Source organism: Rhinopithecus bieti, unplaced genomic scaffold (assembly GCF_001698545.2).
Source record: "Rhinopithecus bieti isolate Rb0 unplaced genomic scaffold, ASM169854v2 scaffold_9656, whole genome shotgun sequence".
Taxonomy (NCBI): domain Eukaryota; kingdom Metazoa; phylum Chordata; class Mammalia; order Primates; family Cercopithecidae; genus Rhinopithecus; species Rhinopithecus bieti.
The window spans coordinates 744,157-768,080 of record NW_016806205.1 but is presented as its reverse complement, the minus strand read 5'-3'; the positions used below and the strand labels follow the sequence as shown (position 1 = coordinate 768,080).

At 39.2% G+C, this 23,924-nt stretch overlaps 1 protein-coding gene across 2 annotated transcripts in view; it reads right to left on the bottom strand.

Annotated features, from left to right (window-relative positions):
- Positions 1-23,924, bottom strand: part of CNGB3 (cyclic nucleotide gated channel subunit beta 3) — a 165,064-nt gene that overhangs the window by 6,129 nt on the left and 135,011 nt on the right. Inside the window, exon 15 of one of the 2 annotated variants that reach the window (XM_017875191.1) lies at positions 20,880-20,998. In XM_017875191.1, coding sequence (XP_017730680.1) covers positions 20,880-20,998 — 119 coding nt within the window. The remainder of the gene's footprint in view (positions 1-20,879; positions 20,999-23,924) is intronic. The other variant, XM_017875192.1, reaches the window with a different exon arrangement.

The following is a 23,924-nucleotide window of genomic DNA, read 5'->3' as shown; positions in this document are numbered from 1 at the left end:
CTGGTAACTATACTCTCTTCTTTTCCTGTTCAGGCCTCACTGTAGTAACAGTTCCTTTACTGCTGCTAAATTTGAGATGCACTGCCACCTTTTGTTGGTGTAGTAGTCCATTTTCACTCTGCTGTAAAGACACTACCTGAGACTGGGTAATTTATAAACAAAAGATGTTTAATTGAGTCAATTCTGCATCACTGGGGAGGCCTCAGGAAACTTATGGTAATGGTGGAAGGCCAAGGGGAAGTAAGGCACATCTTACATGGCAGTAGGAGAGAGAGCGAGCAAGAAAGTGCCACACTTTAAAACCATCAACTCTCCTGGGAACTCATTCATTATCACGAGAATAGCATAGGGGAAACTGCCTTCATGATCCAGTCACCTCCCATCAGGTCCTTCCCTCAACACGTGGGGGTTACAATTTGAGATGAGATTTGGGTGGGGACACAGAGCCAAACCATGTCAGTTGGGTGCGCTTAGACTTTTCCTCACTTCTGTCAGTAATCTCTTTATCAAAGTTTACTCAATTGCCTCACTTGAGTGTGTCTGTTTCCTACCTGGGCTCTGGCTAATATAGCTCTCAACATCAAATGTGAAAGCCAGCCCTTCATGATGCCCTGGTCACCTGAGATGAATCCAATCTCATCTCCTACTGTACTCCAAAATCATCCTGTTTCTCAATGTCAGAAGCTGCTCTGTAATAGAGTCATTCACATACATCTCCCCACCTGGAATGCCAGGGAATTGTGGACTTTATGTCTTGGAAGGATAGAGAAGAGCATCTTGCATTTGAGAAACAAGCAACAAAGAGTGGGGGAATAAATGAACACAGAAATGAATAAGATAAGTGGATAAAAAGTCTATCATTACCAATGATCTGAGAAAGAAGGGTTGGTCTGTAAAAACGAACAAGAAAAACCACATTTCAAATGTGTAAAAAAGACACCATATGTTCTGCATTAAGAGCATAACACAATAGACTGAACCCCTTGGAGTTAATCTGTTAGAAATTGAGAAAGAAGGATCACATTAACAAAAACAGTCTACAGGTGGAGAAGACAGAGAAAACACTCTGACCTTTGGAAGCAATGAGATATGAGAAGCTGCATGGGCCCTGTGCCTGAAGATTTATGTTATACAATATGAACAACTTCTGTTGTTGCAGAAAAGGGGGCATTCCAGTTGGCTGCTAATTGTTAAAAAACTAATGTAGGGTTTTAGCTCTGACAGGTTAAGAGCCTGGAAGTCATTACTCCTGTCTTTACAACAAGAAAAAGCTGCAAAATTGAAAAATTAACGAGTTTTCTTAGATCTGTCAGAGAACTAAAGTCACGGGGCAAACTACCATCCCCAAACCGGGAGAGAGAGGTGAATCCATAAAACTACAGCCATATCTGCTTACTGCAACAGAAACCCCTGGAGTAGGAACTGGTAAGAATGCTTAAACATTAATTTTAATAAATTGTTGGAGGCTGAATGTGGACTAGCATGAGAGTGAGAAACTCTTGGGGGCCAGGGTTATAAAGTCACTCACACTTTGGTGGGATTTACCACCAGGAACCTCATCAGGTTCTTAGGATGAAGAGCCAACGAAGATCCCCTCTTGGCTCTGGCAGGCGTAGGGGAAGATGAATCATCGTGAAATATGCCCAGAGCATATTTGTTCTCCATACCGCAGGCCTACTATTCAGAGAAAAATACTTTACCAGAGCTTTGTGCCACGTGAGGGAAGAACATTTTTCCCAATGCAGCCCCTTTAAGCCTTCCTGTCTTATCTAAGGGAGATGGAAAGCTAAGAAACTTAGCTTTGCTGTGAATGTCACAGCATTGGGACATACAAAAAACTGAAAATCACAGAATTATAAATTGTTTCTCCTTCTCCATGCTTTACCCCCACACCAAGTATCCTATATAATACTAATGAATTACAGCTGAAACAGCGGCAAGATTCAAAACCTCTCTGAGAAGCCTCTCTTAGGCTGCCCTAAGCCCAGTCAACAGTGGAGACAAAGACAGGGAACTAGAAGGAATTTGAAGCCTCTGGCACCAACAGCTATACCAAATGTTAAACACAGCCCGATTCCTAGCCAAATTCGTATAAAATGTCACACTAGAGACCTGTTTACCTCAGTCCGTATTATTTGTTACATAATTTTTAGCTTTGAACCACAAAAAACAAAAAAATTATAAGGAATGCTAAAAGGGAAGAAAAAACAGTCCCAAGAAACAAGCATCAGAAATAGATTGAAATATGACACAGATACTGAAGTTATTAGACAGGAAATGTTTTAAGACTATGATTAATATGTAATCCCAGCACTTTGGGAGGCTGAGATGGGTGGATCACTTGAGCTCGGAGTTCAAGACCAGCCTGGGTTACATGCTCAAACCCCATCTCCACTAAAAATATAAAAACTTAGCCGGGCATAGTGGCATGCCTTGTGGTCCCAGCTACTTGTGAGGCTGAGGAGGGAGCATTGCTTGAGCTCAGGTGGTGAAAGTTGCATTGAGCCCAGATCGCACTGCTGCACTCCAGCCTGGGCAACAGAGTGAGACCCTATCTCAAAAAAAAACAAAAAAAAAAAATGGCCTAGAACTTTTCAAAATTAATGTCAGATACAAAACCACAGATCCAGGAAGTTAGGAGAACATTAAGCAAGATAAATACCAAAAGAAACAAAACAAATGAAAAACCCCCAACTTCTGGGCATATCATATTCCAACTGCAAAATACCAAAGACAAAACCTTGAAAGAATCCAGAGGGGGGAAGTACCTAAGATAGAGAGAAACAAGGATAAGAATTGTAGCAGATTTTTAAATTAGAAGCCATACAAGAAAGACATTGGAGTACGGTATTTAACGTGTTGCAAGAAAAACTACCAACTAGAATTCTACAATTAGGGAAATGACCCTTCAGAAGTAAAGGAGAAACAAAATCATTGTCAGAAAAACAAAAACAGAGGGAATCAATTGCCAGCGGCCTCGCCCTGTAAAAAATGTTTAGAGTTCTTCAGGGAGAAGGAAAATGACATAGATCAGAAACTCAGGTCTACACAAAGAAAGGAAGGACATTTAAAAAGGCATAAATGAAAGTAAAATATTTTGTCATTCTTTTTCTTTTTTTTTTTTGAGACGGAGTTTCGCTGTTGTCACCCAGGCTGGAGTGCAATGGTACAATCTCGACTCACTGCAACCTCTGCCTCCTGGGTTCAAGTGATTCTCCTGCTTCAGTCTCTTGAGTAGCTGGGATTACAGGTGTCTACCACCATGCCTGGCTAATTTTTGTATTTTTAGTAGAGATGGGGTTTCACCATGTTGGCCAGGCTGGTCTCAAACTCTTGACCTCAGGTGATCTGCCCGCCTCAGCTTCCCGAAGTTCTGGGACTACAGGCATGAGCCACCATGCTCAGCAATTTTTCTCATTCTTAATTGTTCTAAAAGACAACTGTTTAATAAAGTGGTAATGTGTTTGGTAATTATAACCTATGGATAAGTGAAATGAATGACAGCAATGTCATAAGGGCTGAGAGGGAAGAACTGGAAACATTCTGTTGTAAGGCACCACAGGTAAAGTGGCATAGTGTTATATAAAGGTAGGTTCAGATATGTTTAAAATGCATATTGAAAACTGTAGAGTAACCATTAAACTTTAAAAAACAAGTATAATTATTATGATAAGAAAGAAAAAAGAAATGGAATCATATAAAATGCCCAAAGCGAGAAAAGGAAGGAAAAATGTGGGAGGAAACTGGTGTAAAGCCATTCATGGCTTCAAACTTGGCCACTTACCTGCACCTAGCATTAATGACAGGGTCCAGGGCTCTCCAGGCCACTTAAGAATGGACTTAGCCCTGGAAAGGTGACTCACGCATGTAATCTCAGCACTTTGGGAGGTTGAGGCGGGCAGATTGCTGGAGCCCAGGAGTTCAAGACTAGGCTGAGCAACATAGCAAAATCCCATCTCTACAAAAAATACAAAAATTAGCTGGGCGTTGTGGCACACGCCTGTAGTCTCAGCTACTTGGGAGACTGAAGTAGAAGGATCACTTGAGCCTGGGAGGTCGAGGCTGCAGCAAGCGCCATGGTCACACCAATACACTCCAGACTGGGTGACAGAGTGAGACCTTGTCTCAAAAAAAAAAAAAAAAAAAAAAATGGAATTCCTCCTCTAAGGCAGAAAGAATATATTTGGAATCTTTAAACATGTGCTCAATGATTTCACATTTCAAAGTTTTCCCTTTGTGGGAAACCACTAACTTTAGTCTTTTCCTAAGGTACTCTTAAGCTCTGCCTTTGTCAGAGAAGACAAGGGAAATAAATTTTACCCCATCTGTCTATGTATGTACATATCATTCTGTCTGTCATCTGCTGTCACAACCATATCTTCACTCATTCATCTAGTCAACTTTCTTCTGTCTACCTTCTTCCCTTTCTATGAAATTGATGTTAATATTTGAAGGACAATGATTGGATGAGTCTATTTCATTCACATTCCCGTTGTCATGGACACAGGGTAATCCAGTAGTTATGCAAGGCTGGATGGGATTGGGGAGGTTAATTTGAACCTGAGAATATCTGTATATGTATGTTAGACTATGAGAACAGAACGGAAATAACATATTTAAATGTCAGGTTATTTTGAGATTTCTCAAGTTTTAATTAAACTTGCCTACAGGTTACACGTTTGGAGTGCTTGATGAGTTTTAAACGGAAGAAATAGTCTGTCTGCCAGATGGATTTTGCCCAAACTCTTTCAGCAACGTTTAAAATAGCATCTTTTTTTTTTTTTCATCTTGTCCACAAAATGCTTCTCCAGCATTCCAGCCATGGAAAGTTTCACTCATTAAATAACCTAAATATTCCCAGCCCCACATAGAGTTTCCGAAAGAGCCCATGCTGGAGGACAAAGAGTGGAGTTTGCTATTGTGTCCCTAGGTAAAAATAGAGTGAGCAGAGCAATGGACCAGGAAACAAAGAAATGGTTCTAATCCTAGAGCCACCTCTATTTGCTGTGACCTTAGACAGTAACTCAAAGACTTTTTTGATTTTCACTCTAATCATGTAAGTATTTATTAATACTTACAGTGAAGTAGGGAAAAGGATAATTATTAAAGCATGGTATGGTTTTGTGGAAAGAATACATGCTTTGGAACTAGATAATCCTACCATCTATTGTGTTTCTGAATAAATTACTAATCTCTCCTGTAGGAAGCAAGGCCATATTTAGTACCTACTATAGATATCTGATTATCTTTAAGAAGAAATAGTACTAGTGTGCCAAAGTTGGGTACTAGTGTGCCAAAGTTGAGTGAATGAACAAAAGCAGATGTGAGAATGTCATGGAGAAATGTACTCAGGGACTATGTAGGATAACTTGTATATGCAAAACTCAGTAATGTGAGGAACAAGTATACACACACATACACACATACATTTTCACATACATACAGCATATGTAACAGGCATACATTTGTGTGTATGTGTGTATATATATTTATATATTTTTTCAGACAGAGCTAGAATATTAAGATAGTCCCTGGTCAGTCATCCATTCCAAGCTTTGTCCAGGGCTGCCACATGTAGGATTACAAATTGTGTGTTACATACAAAATGTAATGTGATTGGAGCCCTCTGGAGTTGTGCAGTGTACAACCTGCACAGCTCTTTTAGTAGAGCTACTGTATCCAGAAAGTAGATTTCCTTGTGGATACACTCACAAGGAAAAGTAGAATACAAAAGAGCATAAATTGAATGTAGGAGCAAAAGAAAACAAGAATGGGGACATAAAATGGAATTCATAAAAAAGTGAACACTCTGGCACAGCGGGGCTTCAAATTTAGGTGTAATCCTTCTGTACCATAAAATGGATCCAGTGTTGGTTTAAAGACAGGCAGAAATATCACCTGAAGGGCTTAGTAAAGGGGCCATTCTGCAAAGTGGTAGAAACTTCATATTCTTGCAATAGACACAACAATAAGCTTGCTAGGAGCATTTGTAATAGAGGCCCCAGTAAAGGCTATGAATCACTTTCAAGTAAAGTTCAGTAAGAGTAAGTTTATGGATGGAAGGAGATAGGTCAGTACAATGCATTCCAGATACCCAGCTCTTTCTTTGTTGCTCAGACGTGATCAATGGCATACATTTAGAATATTCAGAGAAACAATCTGTTTTAAACATCGTCTTTCTCAGCAAGGCTTTGATAAGTACTTTTTTGGATATATCCAAGATTGTATGGATGATTGTGCTTTGAAGGTCAATCATGCAAGGGAAGATGAAGAATTCACTGTATAAATTGAAAAGAAAATGAAAAGATAAATTAGGAGTACATAGAAATAGCGTACTCTATACTAGACTAGATACTCTGCCAACTTCTGGGGCTATAAAGATGACTAACACCTGCCCTCAAGCTGTTTGTAATCTAGGCGTGGGGTAAGTGTGTGTGCAGATAGTCAATTAGCAAATATTATTACTACTAAGAATATTGTAACAGTAACATTAATAGATAATATTATTGAGTGCTTACTATGAGTGAGATATTTTCCCAAGTTCCTTTTATGTTTTAATACATATAATACTTTTCAATCTTATGATGTGGTCATGTATTAGTGTTTCTCCATTCTGAGTGATGAAGAAACGAAGTCTCAGTTGAGTAACTTGCCTGGAGATACATAGCTCGTAAGTTGTGGCATATGGATGCAGACCTAGTCAGGCAGCCTTCTTAAGCAGATGCAATTTAGAATGATTAATGCTTTAATAATTGTAATAAATGAAAATGTTTCCTAAAATAAAGAAGGTTCTGGTCTAAATACATTTTCTCATGTAGAATTATTTCCGCCTATATATATAAAACTAACTCGAACATCACACACCGGGGCCTGTCATGGGGAGGGGGGAGGGGGGAGGGATTGCATTGGGAGTTATACCTGATATAAATGATGAATTGATGGTTGCTGACAAGTTAATGGGTGCAGCACACCAACATGGCACAAGTATACATATGTAACAAACCTGCACGTTATGCACATGTACCCTAGAACTTAAAGTATAATAAAAAAAAAATAAAATAAAATAAAAAAACTAACTCTACATGCTATCAATGGAAAGAACATCACATTCAATGCTGAGTAAGGGATTAAAACTCCAAATATTTGTTCTCATTAAGCAAATTTCCAACTGGGTGTTATTTGGGAAACATGAGGTTAGATAACCTGTGTAGACTTTTCTGAGCTATCCTTTTATCTTTGTCAACATTATTAGGAAACACTTTATTCCTTGACAACTTTAAAACTTGACTAAAATAAATTCTAGCAAAACTTTTGTGACTGAGCAAATATCAGAGGATGTTCTAAGGCCACTTCTGCCTGGGCTTTTGCTCTTTGCAGATACTTTGATATTCATAAAACTACTGAATGGCAAACACATGTTAGCCTAGATTTTTTTTCTGTAAAACATTTTGAGGAATGTCTGCATACATAGATTTTAACAAAATTAAGAGTTTAGATATTACAGATATAAAATGTTTAGCCCCTTCTCCCCTAGCAGGTCTTGATTTCAGAATTGAATTGGCCTTACAGAAGTGGATGAGCGATGAAGAATCTGGGTACAACTTCTAAGGAAGGAAAGAGGAGAAAAGGATAATGTGGATCCTTTATTCCATGCTCTGTTTATCTTCCTTCAAGTGCGGGGAAGAATACTTAGCTATGGTACTTTGGCTGGAAAATACTGCATCAAATAAGCATATCCTAATACTGTAGCCTAACTAAATATTTCTTTGGAGTAAAACCGGGTAACTATGTCAAATATTTGTACAAAGTGTATAGTTTTAAAGTTTTTTTTTTTTTTTTTAAGTAAATCCCTTTATTTTCTTATGTAATGACCATATCACTTTGGTGAGGTAGGTTTTTTTGTTTGATTGTTTTGTTTTGTTTTGTCTCTCTCCTTCGAGGTCTTTATTGCCACTAGGCACAAGTGGCCATGAGAGGTGGTGGCTATAAGGGATGAGTGGGGTTCCCCACTGAGGTAGACCCTGAAGGTGGCTGTGTATGCCCATGGCCAGACCTTGCTAGGCATGCTAAGGGCCAGGCCTGTGGTCCAGCAGTGGTNGAGTGAGCAGAGCAATGGACCAGGAAACAAAGAAATGGTTCTAATCCTAGAGCCACCTCTATTTGCTGTGACCTTAGACAGTAACTCAAAGACTTTTTTGATTTTCACTCTAATCATGTAAGTATTTATTAATACTTACAGTGAAGTAGGGAAAAAGGATAATTATTAAAGCATGGTATGGTTTTGTGGAAAGAATACATGCTTTGGAACTAGATAATCCTACCATCTATTGTGTTTCTGAATAAATTACTAATCTCTCCTGTAGGAAGCAAGGCCATATTTAGTACCTACTATAGATATCTGATTATCTTTAAGAAGAAATAGTACTAGTGTGCCAAAGTTGGGTACTAGTGTGCCAAAGTTGAGTGAATGAACAAAAGCAGATGTGAGAATGTCATGGAGAAATGTACTCAGGGACTATGTAGGATAACTTGTATATGCAAAACTCAGTAATGTGAGGAACAAGTATACACACACATACACACATACATTTTCACATACATACAGCATATGTAACAGGCATACATTTGTGTGTATGTGTGTATATATATTTATATATTTTTTCAGACAGAGCTAGAATATTAAGATAGTCCCTGGTCAGTCATCCATTCCAAGCTTTGTCCAGGGCTGCCACATGTAGGATTACAAATTGTGTGTTACATACAAAATGTAATGTGATTGGAGCCCTCTGGAGTTGTGCAGTGTACAACCTGCACAGCTCTTTTTAGTAGAGCTACTGTATCCAGAAAGTAGATTTCCTTGTGGATACACTCACAAGGAAAAGTAGAATACAAAAGAGCATAAATTGAATGTAGGAGCAAAAGAAAAACAAGAATGGGGACATAAAATGGAATTCATAAAAAAGTGAACACTCTGGCACAGCGGGGCTTCAAATTTAGGTGTAATCCTTCTGTACCATAAAAATGGATCCAGTGTTGGTTTAAAGACAGGCAGAAATATCACCTGAAGGGCTTAGTAAAGGGGCCATTCTGCAAAGTGGTAGAAACTTCATATTCTTGCAATAGACACAACAATAAGCTTGCTAGGAGCATTTGTAATAGAGGCCCCAGTAAAGGCTATGAATCACTTTCAAGTAAAGTTCAGTAAGAGTAAGTTTATGGATGGAAGGAGATAGGTCAGTACAATGCATTCCAGATACCCAGCTCTTTCTTTGTTGCTCAGACGTGATCAATGGCATACATTTAGAATATTCAGAGAAACAATCTGTTTTAAACATCGTCTTTCTCAGCAAGGCTTTGATAAGTACTTTTTTGGATATATCCAAGATTGTATGGATGATTGTGCTTTGAAGGTCAATCATGCAAGGGAAGATGAAGAATTCACTGTATAAATTGAAAAGAAAATGAAAAAGATAAATTAGGAGTACATAGAAATAGCGTACTCTATACTAGACTAGATACTCTGCCAACTTCTGGGGCTATAAAGATGACTAACACCTGCCCTCAAGCTGTTTGTAATCTAGGCGTGGGGTAAGTGTGTGTGCAGATAGTCAATTAGCAAATATTATTACTACTAAGAATATTGTAACAGTAACATTAATAGATAATATTATTGAGTGCTTACTATGAGTGAGATATTTTCCCAAGTTCCTTTTATGTTTTAATACATATAATACTTTTCAATCTTATGATGTGGTCATGTATTAGTGTTTCTCCATTCTGAGTGATGAAGAAACGAAGTCTCAGTTGAGTAACTTGCCTGGAGATACATAGCTCGTAAGTTGTGGCATATGGATGCAGACCTAGTCAGGCAGCCTTCTTAAGCAGATGCAATTTAGAATGATTAATGCTTTAATAATTGTAATAAATGAAAATGTTTCCTAAAATAAAGAAGGTTCTGGTCTAAATACATTTTCTCATGTAGAATTATTTCCGCCTATATATATAAAACTAACTCGAACATCACACACCGGGGCCTGTCATGGGGAGGGGGGAGGGGGGAGGGATTGCATTGGGAGTTATACCTGATATAAATGATGAATTGATGGTTGCTGACAAGTTAATGGGTGCAGCACACCAACATGGCACAAGTATACATATGTAACAAACCTGCACGTTATGCACATGTACCCTAGAACTTAAAGTATAATAAAAAAAAAATAAAATAAAATAAAAAAACTAACTCTACATGCTATCAATGGAAAGAACATCACATTCAATGCTGAGTAAGGGATTAAAACTCCAAATATTTGTTCTCATTAAGCAAATTTCCAACTGGGTGTTATTTGGGAAACATGAGGTTAGATAACCTGTGTAGACTTTTTCTGAGCTATCCTTTTATCTTTGTCAACATTATTAGGAAACACTTTATTCCTTGACAACTTTAAAACTTGACTAAAAATAAATTCTAGCAAAACTTTTGTGACTGAGCAAATATCAGAGGATGTTCTAAGGCCACTTCTGCCTGGGCTTTTTGCTCTTTGCAGATACTTTGATATTCATAAAACTACTGAATGGCAAACACATGTTAGCCTAGATTTTTTTTCTGTAAAACATTTTGAGGAATGTCTGCATACATAGATTTTTAACAAAATTAAGAGTTTAGATATTACAGATATAAAATGTTTAGCCCCTTCTCCCCCTAGCAGGTCTTGATTTCAGAATTGAATTGGCCTTACAGAAGTGGATGAGCGATGAAGAATCTGGGTACAACTTCTAAGGAAGGAAAGAGGAGAAAAAGGATAATGTGGATCCTTTATTCCATGCTCTGTTTATCTTCCTTCAAGTGCGGGGAAGAATACTTAGCTATGGTACTTTGGCTGGAAAATACTGCATCAAATAAGCATATCCTAATACTGTAGCCTAACTAAATATTTCTTTGGAGTAAAAACCGGGTAACTATGTCAAATATTTGTACAAAGTGTATAGTTTTAAAGTTTTTTTTTTTTTTTTTAAGTAAATCCCTTTATTTTCTTATGTAATGACCATATCACTTTGGTGAGGTAGGTTTTTTTGTTTGATTGTTTTGTTTTGTTTTGTCTCTCTCCTTCGAGGTCTTTATTGCCACTAGGCACAAGTGGCCATGAGAGGTGGTGGCTATAAGGGATGAGTGGGGTTCCCCACTGAGGTAGACCCTGAAGGTGGCTGTGTATGCCCATGGCCAGACCTTGCTAGGCATGCTAAGGGCCAGGCCTGTGGTCCAGCAGTGGTGGGGGTGGCAGGAGGGTCACCAGCACAGGATGCCAGGGCAGTACTTATCAATGAGCTCCTGGTAGTAGGGCCACAGCTTGTCCATGTCTGGCAGGTCAGGGCAGTTGGTCAAATTGAACACCTGCACCCAGGGCAGCTTGGCCAGGTCCTGCTTGCTGCACCACTGTCAGTAGTCACCACCTGTGTGCGAGGGGCAGAAGGAGTGGAATCGGATCTTGTAGGAAGCCTCCACTGGGAGCGAGAACTTGTTGAACATCATCAACCGGTATGTCTTGCGCGTCCGTGTGGAGAGACCACCAAACAGGCTTTGTGTGAGCAACATGGCTGTTTATTTCATCTGGGTGCAGGCGGGCTGAGTCTGAAAAGAGAGTCAGCAAAGGGAGATAAGGGTGGGGCCGTTTTATAGGATTTGGGTAGGTAAAGGAAAATTACAGTCAAAGGTGGGTTGTTCTCTGGCAGGCAGTATTGGGAGTCACAAGGTGCTCAGTGGGGAGCTTTTGAGCCAGGATGAGCCAGGAAAAGGAATTTCACAAGATAATATCATTGCTTAAGGCAAGGACCGGCCATTTTCACTTCTTTTGTGGTGGAATGTCATCGGTTAAGGCGAGGCAGGGCATTTGCACTTCTTTTGTGATTCTTCAGTTACTTCAGGCCATCTGGGCGTATACGTGCAAGTCACAGGGGATGCAATGGCTTGGCTTGGGCTCAGAGGCCTGACACGGTACAAATACTCATTATGGCCCTAGGACATGAGGACCCTGCCGAGCCCACAGTGGGGCTAATACACGCCCAGTTTTGTGCTGTATCAAGGATCCTGGAGGTCGGGATTGTCCTGGAAAGCGGAGTTACAAAACCACGGAGGCCTGGGGACGGAGGCCCCCCAGACACAGCCAGGACCTTCCCTAGGTCATAGAAGCCCAACAAGCTGGAATCAGTCCTTGCCTGGGTGAGCTTCTGGATGCCCTCCGCCATCTGGAAGGCTTGGAACGAGTTGGGGAAGTCTACACCTGGGTCCGATTCATCCACCAGCTCATGCAGCAGGTCCACGGCCTCCATGACCTTAATTTTCTTGTAGGAAAAGCCCCCAAACCAGGCGTGCTTGCTCCTGACGAAATCCACTATCTGATACATGTACATGAGCTTGTAGGTGGTAAAGACATGGTTCAGGAGGGGACCCAACACGTAGTTCTGGAAGCTGGCCTTGTCTTTGGCAGCCTCTGGGTCCACTTCAGGTAGGTAGACCAGGGAAGGGTCTGGGTCCACTGTCACCTTCACCCTGAGAGGGATACAAAGCGCAGGGGGGCAAGTGTGCACCTGCTGAGAGATGTCTGCAGGCCCAGCCTCCCACTTGCCCCTGGTTTTAGACAGCTTTTTTGTTTGTTTGTTTGTTTGTTTGTTTGTTTTGAGATGGAATCTCGCTCTGTTGCCAGTCTGGAGTGCAGTGGCACCATCTCAGCTCACTGCAACCTCGGACTCCCTGGTTTAAGGGATTCTCCTGCCTCAGCCTCCAGAGTAGCTGGGATTACTGGCACATGCCACCATACCCAGCTAATTTTTGTACTTTTTTTTTTTTTTTTTTTTTTTAGTAGAGACAGGGTTTCACCATGTTGGCCAGGATGGTCTCAGTTTCCTGACCTCATTATTCGCCCACTTCAGCCTCCCAAAGTGCTGGGATTACAGGCATGAGCCACCGCGCCCGGCCAGTGAGGTGGGTTCTTAACCTATACTTATAGACATGGGAACTGAGTTCCAGAATCAGTTAAGTGAATTGTTCAAGAACAAATACTTAAGAATTTCATCACTGAAATTAAAATCTAAGACAAGAACTGACTTCAAGTCAAGAGGTCTTTTCTTTAACCATAACTAGTGATGCCAACAAAGTTATTGCTGTTGTTTTAATGATACAGATTTGCCCACAGACATTAGGAAAAATAAGGGAGGAACCCACGCAGGCTGGTGTGATAAGACATGTCAAGGTATGATTCTCAGAATCTTTACTTCCTCTCTGCTGTTCCAAATGGTGGCAAAAAACCTTGATTTAGCACTGGATAAAGTTACTTTAGGAGGAATCCTGAAGATATTTCAATGAATATTTAAGCAATGACACTGATTGTATATTTGTTCAGCGGGATATTGTGGGACTTAGATGAGGTATGCTTTTTATGCTAAGCAAAAAGGTGCAATACAAAGAGACTATATTCAAAAGGATGTAGTGAAAATGTAAATGTGTATTCTTAACACAGGTAGTGCTCACAGGTTTGAGATAGGAAAAAAATGAAAATGAAGTTTTCTCTTTCAGTATTAATCAAGTCTTATCTCTGCTCATACTTTTAATCTCGTATTGCATAGACCATTTCTGCCTTTTAGGAAAGGGAAAAAAAGGAATAACTGAGTTATTCTGATGAAGAGTAAGAATATGGAATTAAAATAGTCCAAAGACCTAAACGTCTCCTCTAGTACCTCCATTTTAATGAGTATTCAGCAGAAATAGACAATAATGGTTTAAAGGTTAAAAGGATTTTTAGATGATTTGTCGAAATTTTGGCCATTTCACATTGATGTAAAGTAAATATCAAAAAGAAATTCTCAGATAGGTGATTTGACTAATGTAATAGGTGAAAAGACAGAATTTAAATGTTTTGAATGAAAACCAGATATCTAAAACATACAAGAATATATCAATGCCTGAATTCTACTCAATAACTTGTTATATATGATGAAAAAAGGATGGTGAACAATGAAAGAAATGCAGAAGGTAAATAATCACATTTATGAAAATAAATAGGCCCATAGGAAATTAATTCATTTAGCAAATATATATGGAGGAACTATTATTTCCAGGCACTATTTAAAGAACTTTGAATTAAAATAACCTATTAAAATGCAACAGCAATGGGGATAATAAAGTCACATCAGTAATACTGAAGAACAATAGCTATACATTGTGCTTTGTAATGCAAATTGGTTCAATTTTTCTGGAAAATAATCTGCCCATATATTATAAGAGTTATAGAAATGCTTCTACATTTTGGCCTACTTATTCCTATTTTTGGGAATTAAACCTCAAATAAATAAAAGAAAACAAAGTAATTTTACAAAGATAAATATAGCAGTGTTATAACGAAAACTGACAAAAAGAGCCCAAGGCTGAATACGCATATTCATGACAAAAATGAATGTGCATTTGTACATTCACAAAGATAGAAAGATAATTACACTCACTTATTTATTCAATAACTATTTATTAGGCACTTATGTGGACCAGCCGCTGCCCTAAGGGCTAGGGATAGAGTATAGAACAAACCACACATGGTGTCTACCAGGATCCCTGGGGGCCTGTGTAAAGTGTCTTCATGCAAACTATAAAAATGTGGCTTTTCATGCACATGTATGTTTATTGTGGCTCTATTCACAATAGCAAAGACTTGGAACCAATCCAAATGTCCATCAATAATAGACTGGATAAAGAAAATGTGGCACACATACACCATGGAATACTATGCAGCCATAAAAAAGGATGAGTTCATGTCCTTTGCAGGGACATGGATGAAGCTGGAAATCATCATTCTCAGCAAATTATCACAAGGAGAGAAAACCAAACACTGCATGTTCTCACTCATAAGTGGGAGTTGAACAATGAGCACACATGGACACGGGGAGGGGAACATCACATACTGGGGCCTGTCAGGGGATGGGAATCTGGGGGAGGGATAGCATTAGGAGAAATACCTAATGTAAATGAGTTGATGGGTACAACAAACCAAAATGGCACATGTATACCTATGTAACAAACCTGCATGTTATGCACATGTACCCCAGAACATAAAGTATAATAAAAAACAATGTGGGTTTTCTGAGCATGTGCAGTCCTGTGCTTGGCTAGAAGAATGCCTCCTTTCACAAAGTGAAAGGTAACTGTGCATGAGAGGGAGCACAACGGCCAGGTCTCATGGCTCAGAAGTGGAGTGCGAACCAGGTTCCTGCCCTCCCAGTCCCTCAGTGGACATTCTGGTGCAGAGAACATTTTGCACAGCCATAGGTGGAAGTTCTGGTGCTTGCAATTTAGGAAAGAAGAAAAACATTGAAGAAATAAATGCACGAATGCATGTATAGTTACAAAGATAAGTGCTCCAAAAGAAAGGAACATCATTGGATGAAAGTGTATGGCAAGGAGACCTGGGAGGGCCCTATAGTGGGGAACTCAGGAAGGCCTGAAAGAAGCTGAGATCTTGGTAAAAGGGTGGGGAAAGCATCCAGGTAGATGTAATAGAATGTGCAAAAAACTCCTTGTGACTGGATAGAGTGTGGTGCATTCAAGGAATGGGAAGACAATGGGTGTTTGGATTAAAGAGAGTAAGGACAGCTAGGCGCAGTGGCTTGTACCTGAAATCCCAGCACTTTGGGAGGTTGAGGCAGGTGGATCACCTGAGGTCAGGAGTTCAAGACTAGCCTGGCCAACATGATGAAACCCTGTCTCTACAAAAATACAAAAATTAGCCACGCATGATGGCAAGACCTGTAATCGCAGTTACTTGGGAGACTGAGGTTGGAGAATTGCTTGAATACGGGAAGTAGAGGTTGCAGTGAGTTGAGATGTGCCACTGCCCCAGCCTGGGTGACAGAGTGAGACTCCATCTCAAATAAATAAAATAAAATGAAATGAAATAAAATAAAGAGAGCAAGGCAAGTCAGGTGCAACCTGAAGTAGAGAGGTAGGCAGGGGCTAGACTCTACAGGATCTCATAGATAAGGAAAATCACTTTGTTCTTATTCCTAAAGATGGCATGAAAACATTGAATGGTTTTAAGTGGGAGGGCAGTGACATGATCAGATCTGTGTTTCCAAAAGATCCCTCTGGCTGCAGAGTGGAGACTGATTATGGAGGATATGGTTATTGGATTTGAGTGACTTGAAGTAAGCCACTGCAGTTGTCCAGTGAGAGATGGATGAACTGAAGTAGTGGCAGTGGAGAATGTAAGATACAAATGATTTGAGACTTTCTTATATGGTATTGACAGGTGTTGGAGGTGGAGTGGCCATGTAGGGTGAAGTGGAGTGTCAAGCATGTTTTTGTTTATCTCCAGTAAAATTTTGAAAGTTAACAATTGAAATAATTTGGTATTGTATTCATTTCCTAGGGCTGCTATAACAAATTATCACAAAACAAGTGACCTACAACCACAAAAATTTATTATCTCACAGTTCTGGAGGCCAGAAGTCCAAAATCAAAATATCAGCAGGGCTGTATTTCCTCTAAAGACCCCAGTGAAAATCTTTTCTTGCCTCTTCCAGCTTGTAGTGTTGCCAGGCATTTCTTGGCTATGGCTGCATTGCTCCAGTTTCTGCCCTTAGTCTTCACATGGCCTTCTCCTCTTATGTCTTTTATAAAGACACTTATAAAAGTGTCCTTAGGAAAAGAACCCTCTTTGTCATTGAACTCGGGGCCCTTCAAGATAATTCAGGATGAACTCATCTTGAGATCCTTAACTTAATTACATCTGCAAAGACCCTGACCCTTTTTTTCAAGTTGGGTCACATACACAAGTTCCTAGGATTAGGATGTCGACTTACCTTTGTGGGAGACGACATTCAACCCACTACAGGCATCATGTCAATTATCCTTTACATACCCCTCAGTAGGGGTTTCTAGGACTGACCTGTGTGCACACATCATTTAAGGACCACTGAAGGTTCAGCTTTTGGTTCCCAAATAACCTCTAGTAATTGCCAGATCCAAAAGATGCACTGGTCCTTGTGAAAACTTTGTCTCCCACAGCATCCTGTACACACTCTCTTCCTGGGACACAATCCATACATTTAATCACCAGGTATTGAAGTCTCCTCTAAAGCCCTTGAGGACAGCGATTGTTTCTTGTTCTCCTTTGTACCCTCATGACTGACACTGTGCCTGGCAAAGAAGGAATACATGGCCTTCTTTGAGTCACTTTCACACTATGCCATAAGGGGACCCAAATATAATTTTTTTGTTTCTATCAAATCACAGTTAAATAATTAATTAAAAATTGCTGAAGAGCTGCTGCAAATTATTTTTGAATGGAGGTAGGATATAAGTAAAAATCACCACTTAGTATATAGTGCTTATGTAGCTGCTGGTGATCTGAAGATAAATTCTAGTTTTTTTGGGTTTTTTTGTGACAGTCTCGCCCTGTTGCCCAGGCTGGAGTGCAGTGGCGCGATCTTGGCTCACTGCAAGCTCTGCCTCCTGGGTTCATGCTATTCTCCTGCCTCAGCCTCCCAAGTAGCTGGGACTACAGGCACCCACCACCATAACTGGCTAATTTTTTTATTTTTTTTTTTGTATTTTTAGTAGAGATGGGGTTTCACAGTGTTAGCCAGGACGGTCTCGATCTCCTGGCCTCATGATCCGACCACCTCGGCATCCCAAAGGGCTGGGATTACAGGTGTGAGCCACCGTACCTGGCCTCTAGTTCTTATATTTCAGTAGCTCAGTCTGTTGGAGAGACCTGTCTGAACAAGTTAATTATAAATCAGTAGTAATTACTGTAATAAAGGCATGAATGAAATGCTATGGAAGCATAGAATAAAGAGCAACTAGTTGTTTTAGGGGTTAAAGATAGCTTCAAAAAGGTGGCATTTGAAGGACGAATGAAAAATTTCCTGGGGGAGGATATTCTGAAGAGAGATGAAACCAATAGAAAATCCTATTGAAATAATAATGGCAACATAAGAAATAAAACTCAGATGTGTTTTAAGAAAATGTCATTTTAACAGAAACAGAATGCAGACAGGAAGTGGTTAAATACATTCAGGAATAGGACTTGGGACTAAATGCACGTATAAGGAAAATGATGGAGTCGGAACCACCACAAGGCCATCCCTCAGCAGACCCTGGGTCTCTCTTTTAGAAATGGGGTATCTGCACTCTTCAGATGCTAATTGGAAATGTGGTCTGGGTTTTCTCTGTGATAGGCTGTAAATCTATATTTTAGTCAGGGTTTTGCTCTTTTGGATTAATATATAATGTCCTTGAAAGCCCTTAATTTTTTTCTTTATTTTTTTTCCTGAGGAAAAAGAACTCTTTTAAAGGCTACATGATAGTGCTGAATTTAGCTCATTTTAACAAAGGTCACAGCATTTTTGAGTAGTAAACACTATTACTAGATCTTTCCAGTATCTGGATGTTTGGCAGGCATGCCTCCAGCTCTGGAATAAACGACTAGAGCTTCAGGGGTGTATGACAGCTGTGGGCCTGTGAAGCCTGTGGGTATCTGGAAAGAGGCAGATGCATCCTGTTTTCCCATAACCACAGCCAAAAGAGAATCAAGGCAAAAGCTCCCTTTTACTTGAATCAACCAAACTACTGAGCAGGTTGAAAGCTTGTCTATTCTACTGGCTTCAATTTGGCCTTAGAAACCAAATAGGTAATAGGAGATTTATTTGAGAAGCTGCTGTTAGGAATCTAGGATTACTTTCAGTTGCAACTCAGCTACACCTGGAATCAATTCCTAGGGTAGTTCTTCCTGTGATGATAATATCAGCAATTAACATACTTGTATTTATAAGGCTTATTCTTCAGGGAGTACTCAACCCTTGGGAAAGGTCAGCTAATTAATTTCTGCAGTGTTTCAGATTAAACTGTTGCATGTTTTATGACCTTGAAGATTACAGTGATTAAGTCACAAAATATTAAATCACTTTTGCAAGGACTCCCAGGAAGGAAATGATAGAAAACAGGCAAAGAACTCAGGTCTTGTACATTCTGAGAAGTGTTTCCACCACTGCCCAGGAGCAAGATCCTCAGAGGATCACCTTAACAATAATCAGTCATTAAACAAGGAGAAAAAATTAAAGAGAGAAGCCACATTTCCAACAGAGAAATGACATGCTTCAACATTCCAAAGAAACCCTAACGATGCTCCTATGAAGTCATCTAAAATTGTCCATATTTCTGGAACATGAAGATAACTTCTTAGCAGCTATGAAATTAGAGATTGGAAATTTCTTCTGTGATGTGGTATAAAGATCACTGGACCCCGATCCATGGAGACCCAGGTTTGAATGTTGTCCCTATAATTCATTAGCTATGGTGTCCTGGGCAAGGTATAGTACTTGGCATCTTGGGATAGATGAAATAAATATATTATGAAAATATGAAATATTTATTATGAAATAAATATATTAATAACTGCCTGACAGGGTACTCTTCTTTTCATCGTATAAGCCAGTATCCCAGTTCCAGACACCACCATCTTGCACTTGCGCCACTGCAGTTGACTTCTAATTGGTCTCTATTCATTCTCGCTCCTCTACTGTATCTTTTCCACATAGCTGTTGAAGTCGTCTTTTAAAATAAGAATTCAGAGTGTGTCATTCTTTTGCCTAAAACCCTCTACTGGCATTCATTCATATTTAGAAAAAGACATACATTCCTATCGTGGCCTAAAAGACCATGTGTTATCTGGGCCTTGCTCACCTATTTGGCCTCATCTCCCCAGTGTTCTTATTCACTGTACTCCAGCCATATTCACCTTTCTGCCCCTTGACCAGACAAACTTGCTTTACCTCTAGGCCTTCTGTAATCAGAGAGGCTCTTCCCCCAATTCTGAATGGCTGATCCTTTACTCTTTCAAATCTCAGCTCAAATATTATCTCCCTAGAGAGGTCATTCCTGACCACTGCATCTAAGTAGTTATGTTCTACCCATTTTTTCCTTCATAGCAGTTATTACAATGTGAATTCATCTTGTCTAGCTAATTATTTATTATCAGTTTTCCCCGACTGTACTGTAAGCTCTCTCAGGGGCCATATCTTGTCTAATAGTTTTTATATAGTTTATTCCTAGAGTTAAGAGCAATACCTGACAACCTAGCATGTACTAGGCACTCAACAAATATTTTTTGGTTGAATAAATGTGATAATGCATATAGAAGTGTTTAGCCCACAAAATGCTTAAATTTGCTGTCTATATTTTCCTCTTGGGGACTTTCTTTTCTAGGATAAACTTTTCTGGGCCAATAAGAAACAATGGTAAAAATAGGTAATCTTTATTGAGCTCTTAATAGATGCCAGGCAATGTTCTAAGTGCTTTTAATGAATTAACTCATTTACCAACACTTTAAGGTACGTTCTATTATTATCCTAATTATTAAGGTGAGGAAACTGAGGAACAGCCGGGACAAGTAACAGAGGAAAAAAGCCAGTAGTGGTGAAACTGGAGTTTAAACTCAGGAAATTTGGTCCCACAGCTATGATCACATCACTAGCCTACTCAAGATCCCCTTGTTAGCAAGGCATTCAAGTCTTCCAACAATCTGGTAACAATGAACCCTCCAAACCTCTTCTCTCATTAACTAATTCATTTGCACATCCATTCAACATATACTGGGACCTGCTTTATGCTAGGCACTGCTCTAGGTCCTGGACTAAAGAGCTGAATGACCCAGTTCTTTTCCTCAGGTCTTTTTGGTGAAGGGATGAATAGAAATATGAAAATCCTTATTTTACCAATGCTATCAGCACAATCAAACCTTTTATAAATCTGAGCAGGAACTTTACTTATTTTACTACCTAAGACTTTTCTTTTATGACAAATGATGGGCTTCAATGTTTATGAAGTATCTTTCAGATACCTGATTTCTCCAAACACTGACCCAGCTTTCAGAGTAACCAGAACTTTAGTACCATCAGGGCCTCCGAGAACTTGGACTTCTCCATGTTTGATGATATACATTTCCTTGCCAATTTCTCCCTACATTTTAAATACAAAGAGGAAATGGTAGTTATTTTATTCTTGACAATTATGCTGTAAATTAAGAAATATAAACTCTTTTAGAGGAGTAAATATAAATGAAGGAAGCAAAGAATATTAGTGTGAAAGTAATTATCTTAAGACCTAAAGTATTTACAGACATTGGTTAGACATATGTGAAAGGAAATGATTAGGAAGATGATACTTCTCAACATGTGAGTACTGTTTGCCTCCCTTGGATACATGAAGGTATTTCAGTTAGCACATTGCTTTAGGAAGGACCCTGGGTAGAAGAAGTAATTGATTTTAAGCATGGTCAAGCCTTGCTTTGATGACCACCACTATGCTTGGAAGAAGTTGCTTGGTCTAGCCAAAGAGCATAGACTGCAGTCTTTCAAGGGTCAATTCTATTCTTCTACCCATGTCATTGAGGTCTGATTTGGGGAATTGGGGCATAGGAGATCTTTGAGTTATTATTAGTATTCCATGCTGAGATAAAGTATTAATGCAGCAGGTTGTTTTACTCAGTTCTTACCTATCTTTGGGGACCCTTGGGACCAGGGCAATGATATTTGTTCAAGCCCTAAGAATTAAACTCCTGGAATGTTCACATAGCCACTGGTTAATGGTGTTATTCTATATTCCTGAGCCAGTGTAGCAGGATGTACCAGGCTGTCAACACTATTTAATATAATCACAAAGATTTATGATGTGTACATCCCACATATTTTGAAGTCTGAATCATGTCTGGTCATGCAGCTATATGCCCCATTTAAGAACATTGAACCCAAGACTAACATGAGCTTCCCTGGGTGGAGATATTTTGCTCATGTTTCTGTGGTCCACTGGAGAGAAAAATGCATCCATGTGCCCCTCATAGAAATAGGACCTAGTAAACCTGTGTCTGATTTCTCTCGTGTTTGCCCGTGTGTATCTTTTTCTTGCTGTTCCTGCATTTTATTCTTTGCTATAATAAATCTCAAGCCATAAATATAACTTTATGTTGAATTGTATGAGTTCTTACAAGTAAATCACCAAACAAGTGGGTGGTTATGAGGCCCTTGGAACACATCTTCTCGCTCTAACTTCCAAAAAGAATAAACGTCTTACAAGAGATCTAATGGCACTTAGGTCAAGAAAGGCTATTAAACTTTAAATAGACCAGATTGCATAACACTAGGCAAACTATTTGGATAGCCTACATGTCTGAATGAGTAGTGCCTTGATCACCTTTAGCTATACAAAAAATATATATCATTAATAGATAAATTCACTTACTTGGCTTAGGAGGGGACTGTGTTATTTGAGTTAATCAAATATTCTCATTAACCATACTTTGAAAGAATTAGAATACACTAAAATCAACTCGAGATTAAAAGATTTTTAAAATTTTTATTTAAAAAAGTATTTAGCCTACATCGTGCTTTGGAAGAAAAAAAATATTAACTGTAGTTTACTCCCCGAGATGGCTGAGAAAATGTCAACTTTGTTCCAGTGCTGAACGCAGGCTTGACATGTAGAAGGCACTCATTTATGAATAAGGAAAATATAACTTAGCTATTCTCTGGGAGCTTTTAAAGTCCTTCCATACCTAGGTTTATTTTCCTGAACATCAACTATTGTTGCTTTATAATTGCCGGGTTGTGTTTAAAGTTATCAGAATCCACCTTTTAGTTAACATCCAGGAAGCTGAAATTCTTATTTTATCTCCCCATTACTCTTATAAGGAAGGTAAAGTAAGTACTATTATTTCCTTTTTACAGAAATTAAAACAAAGGCACACATTGGCTTAGCCAATTAGCTAAAGTTGTATGACCCAGTAATTAGAAGCAAAGGAAGCCTAGAACCCACATCTCCTAACTGAGCAATGCAAGAAATATGTTTAAGTTTTGCATTGTGCAAAATATTTTTTTAATTAAAATTTTTTGGTTGTTTCTGCTCTGAGACAGGGTCTTGCTCTGTTGCCCAGGCTAGAGTGCAGTGGCACAATATCAGTTCACTGCAACCTCTGCCTCCCACATTCAAGTGATCCTCCCACCTCAGCCTCCTGAGTAGCTGGGACCATGGGCATAAGCCACCATGCCTGGCTAATTTTTGTATTTTTTGTAGAGACAGGGTTTTGCCATGTTGTCCAGGCTTGTCTCAAACTCTTGGACTCATGTGATCCTGCTGCCTTGGCCTCCCAAAGTGTTGGAATTACAGGCGTGAGCCACTGCACCTCGCCTGTGCAAAATATTAAGCATATATTTATACTCAAAAACATATAAAAGTAGAAAGTCCAACATAAATGGATCTTATTTATTTACATACTATTAATGCTAATAATATCATGTCTTTGCACATTACTTTAAAAAATCGTTACATTACCTGATATTTACATAGCTCCTTATTTTAATTCCTATATTTGTTCTAACAGAACATGCTACTTAATAATTGCAAAGCATTTCATGGATATTCATTCATCTAATTCTTGCAAAAATCCCAGTGAAGTCAAGTAGGAAAGGTATCATTACTCTTGTTTAAAAATTGGTAGTCGAGGTTTAAAAAATTAAGTGTCTTGAGCAAACGTATAAGGCTCACAGGTGACAGCACCAGAACTAGTGGCACCTATGTCATCTGACTCCATATAATACGTGAAGACAGACCATATCTAACGGTGACTCCAGTATCGGGACTGATCTCTTAAAAACCAATGAAATAGCCATGAATAATTTAAAAAATAAGGCAAGATGTCTGAAAATTAGTTTTCCAAGAGGTACTTTAGGAAGTAATGATGAGGACGGGGTCACATTCCTTATTCTTTGCATGAAGTAATTCTCAAGGAACTGGAATGATTTTTCAAAGGCAGTTATTACAACTGACTGGAGGTAGAAGTACATAGTGAGTACTTAAATACAGTTCAGCTCTTTTAATTATTTTTTAATGC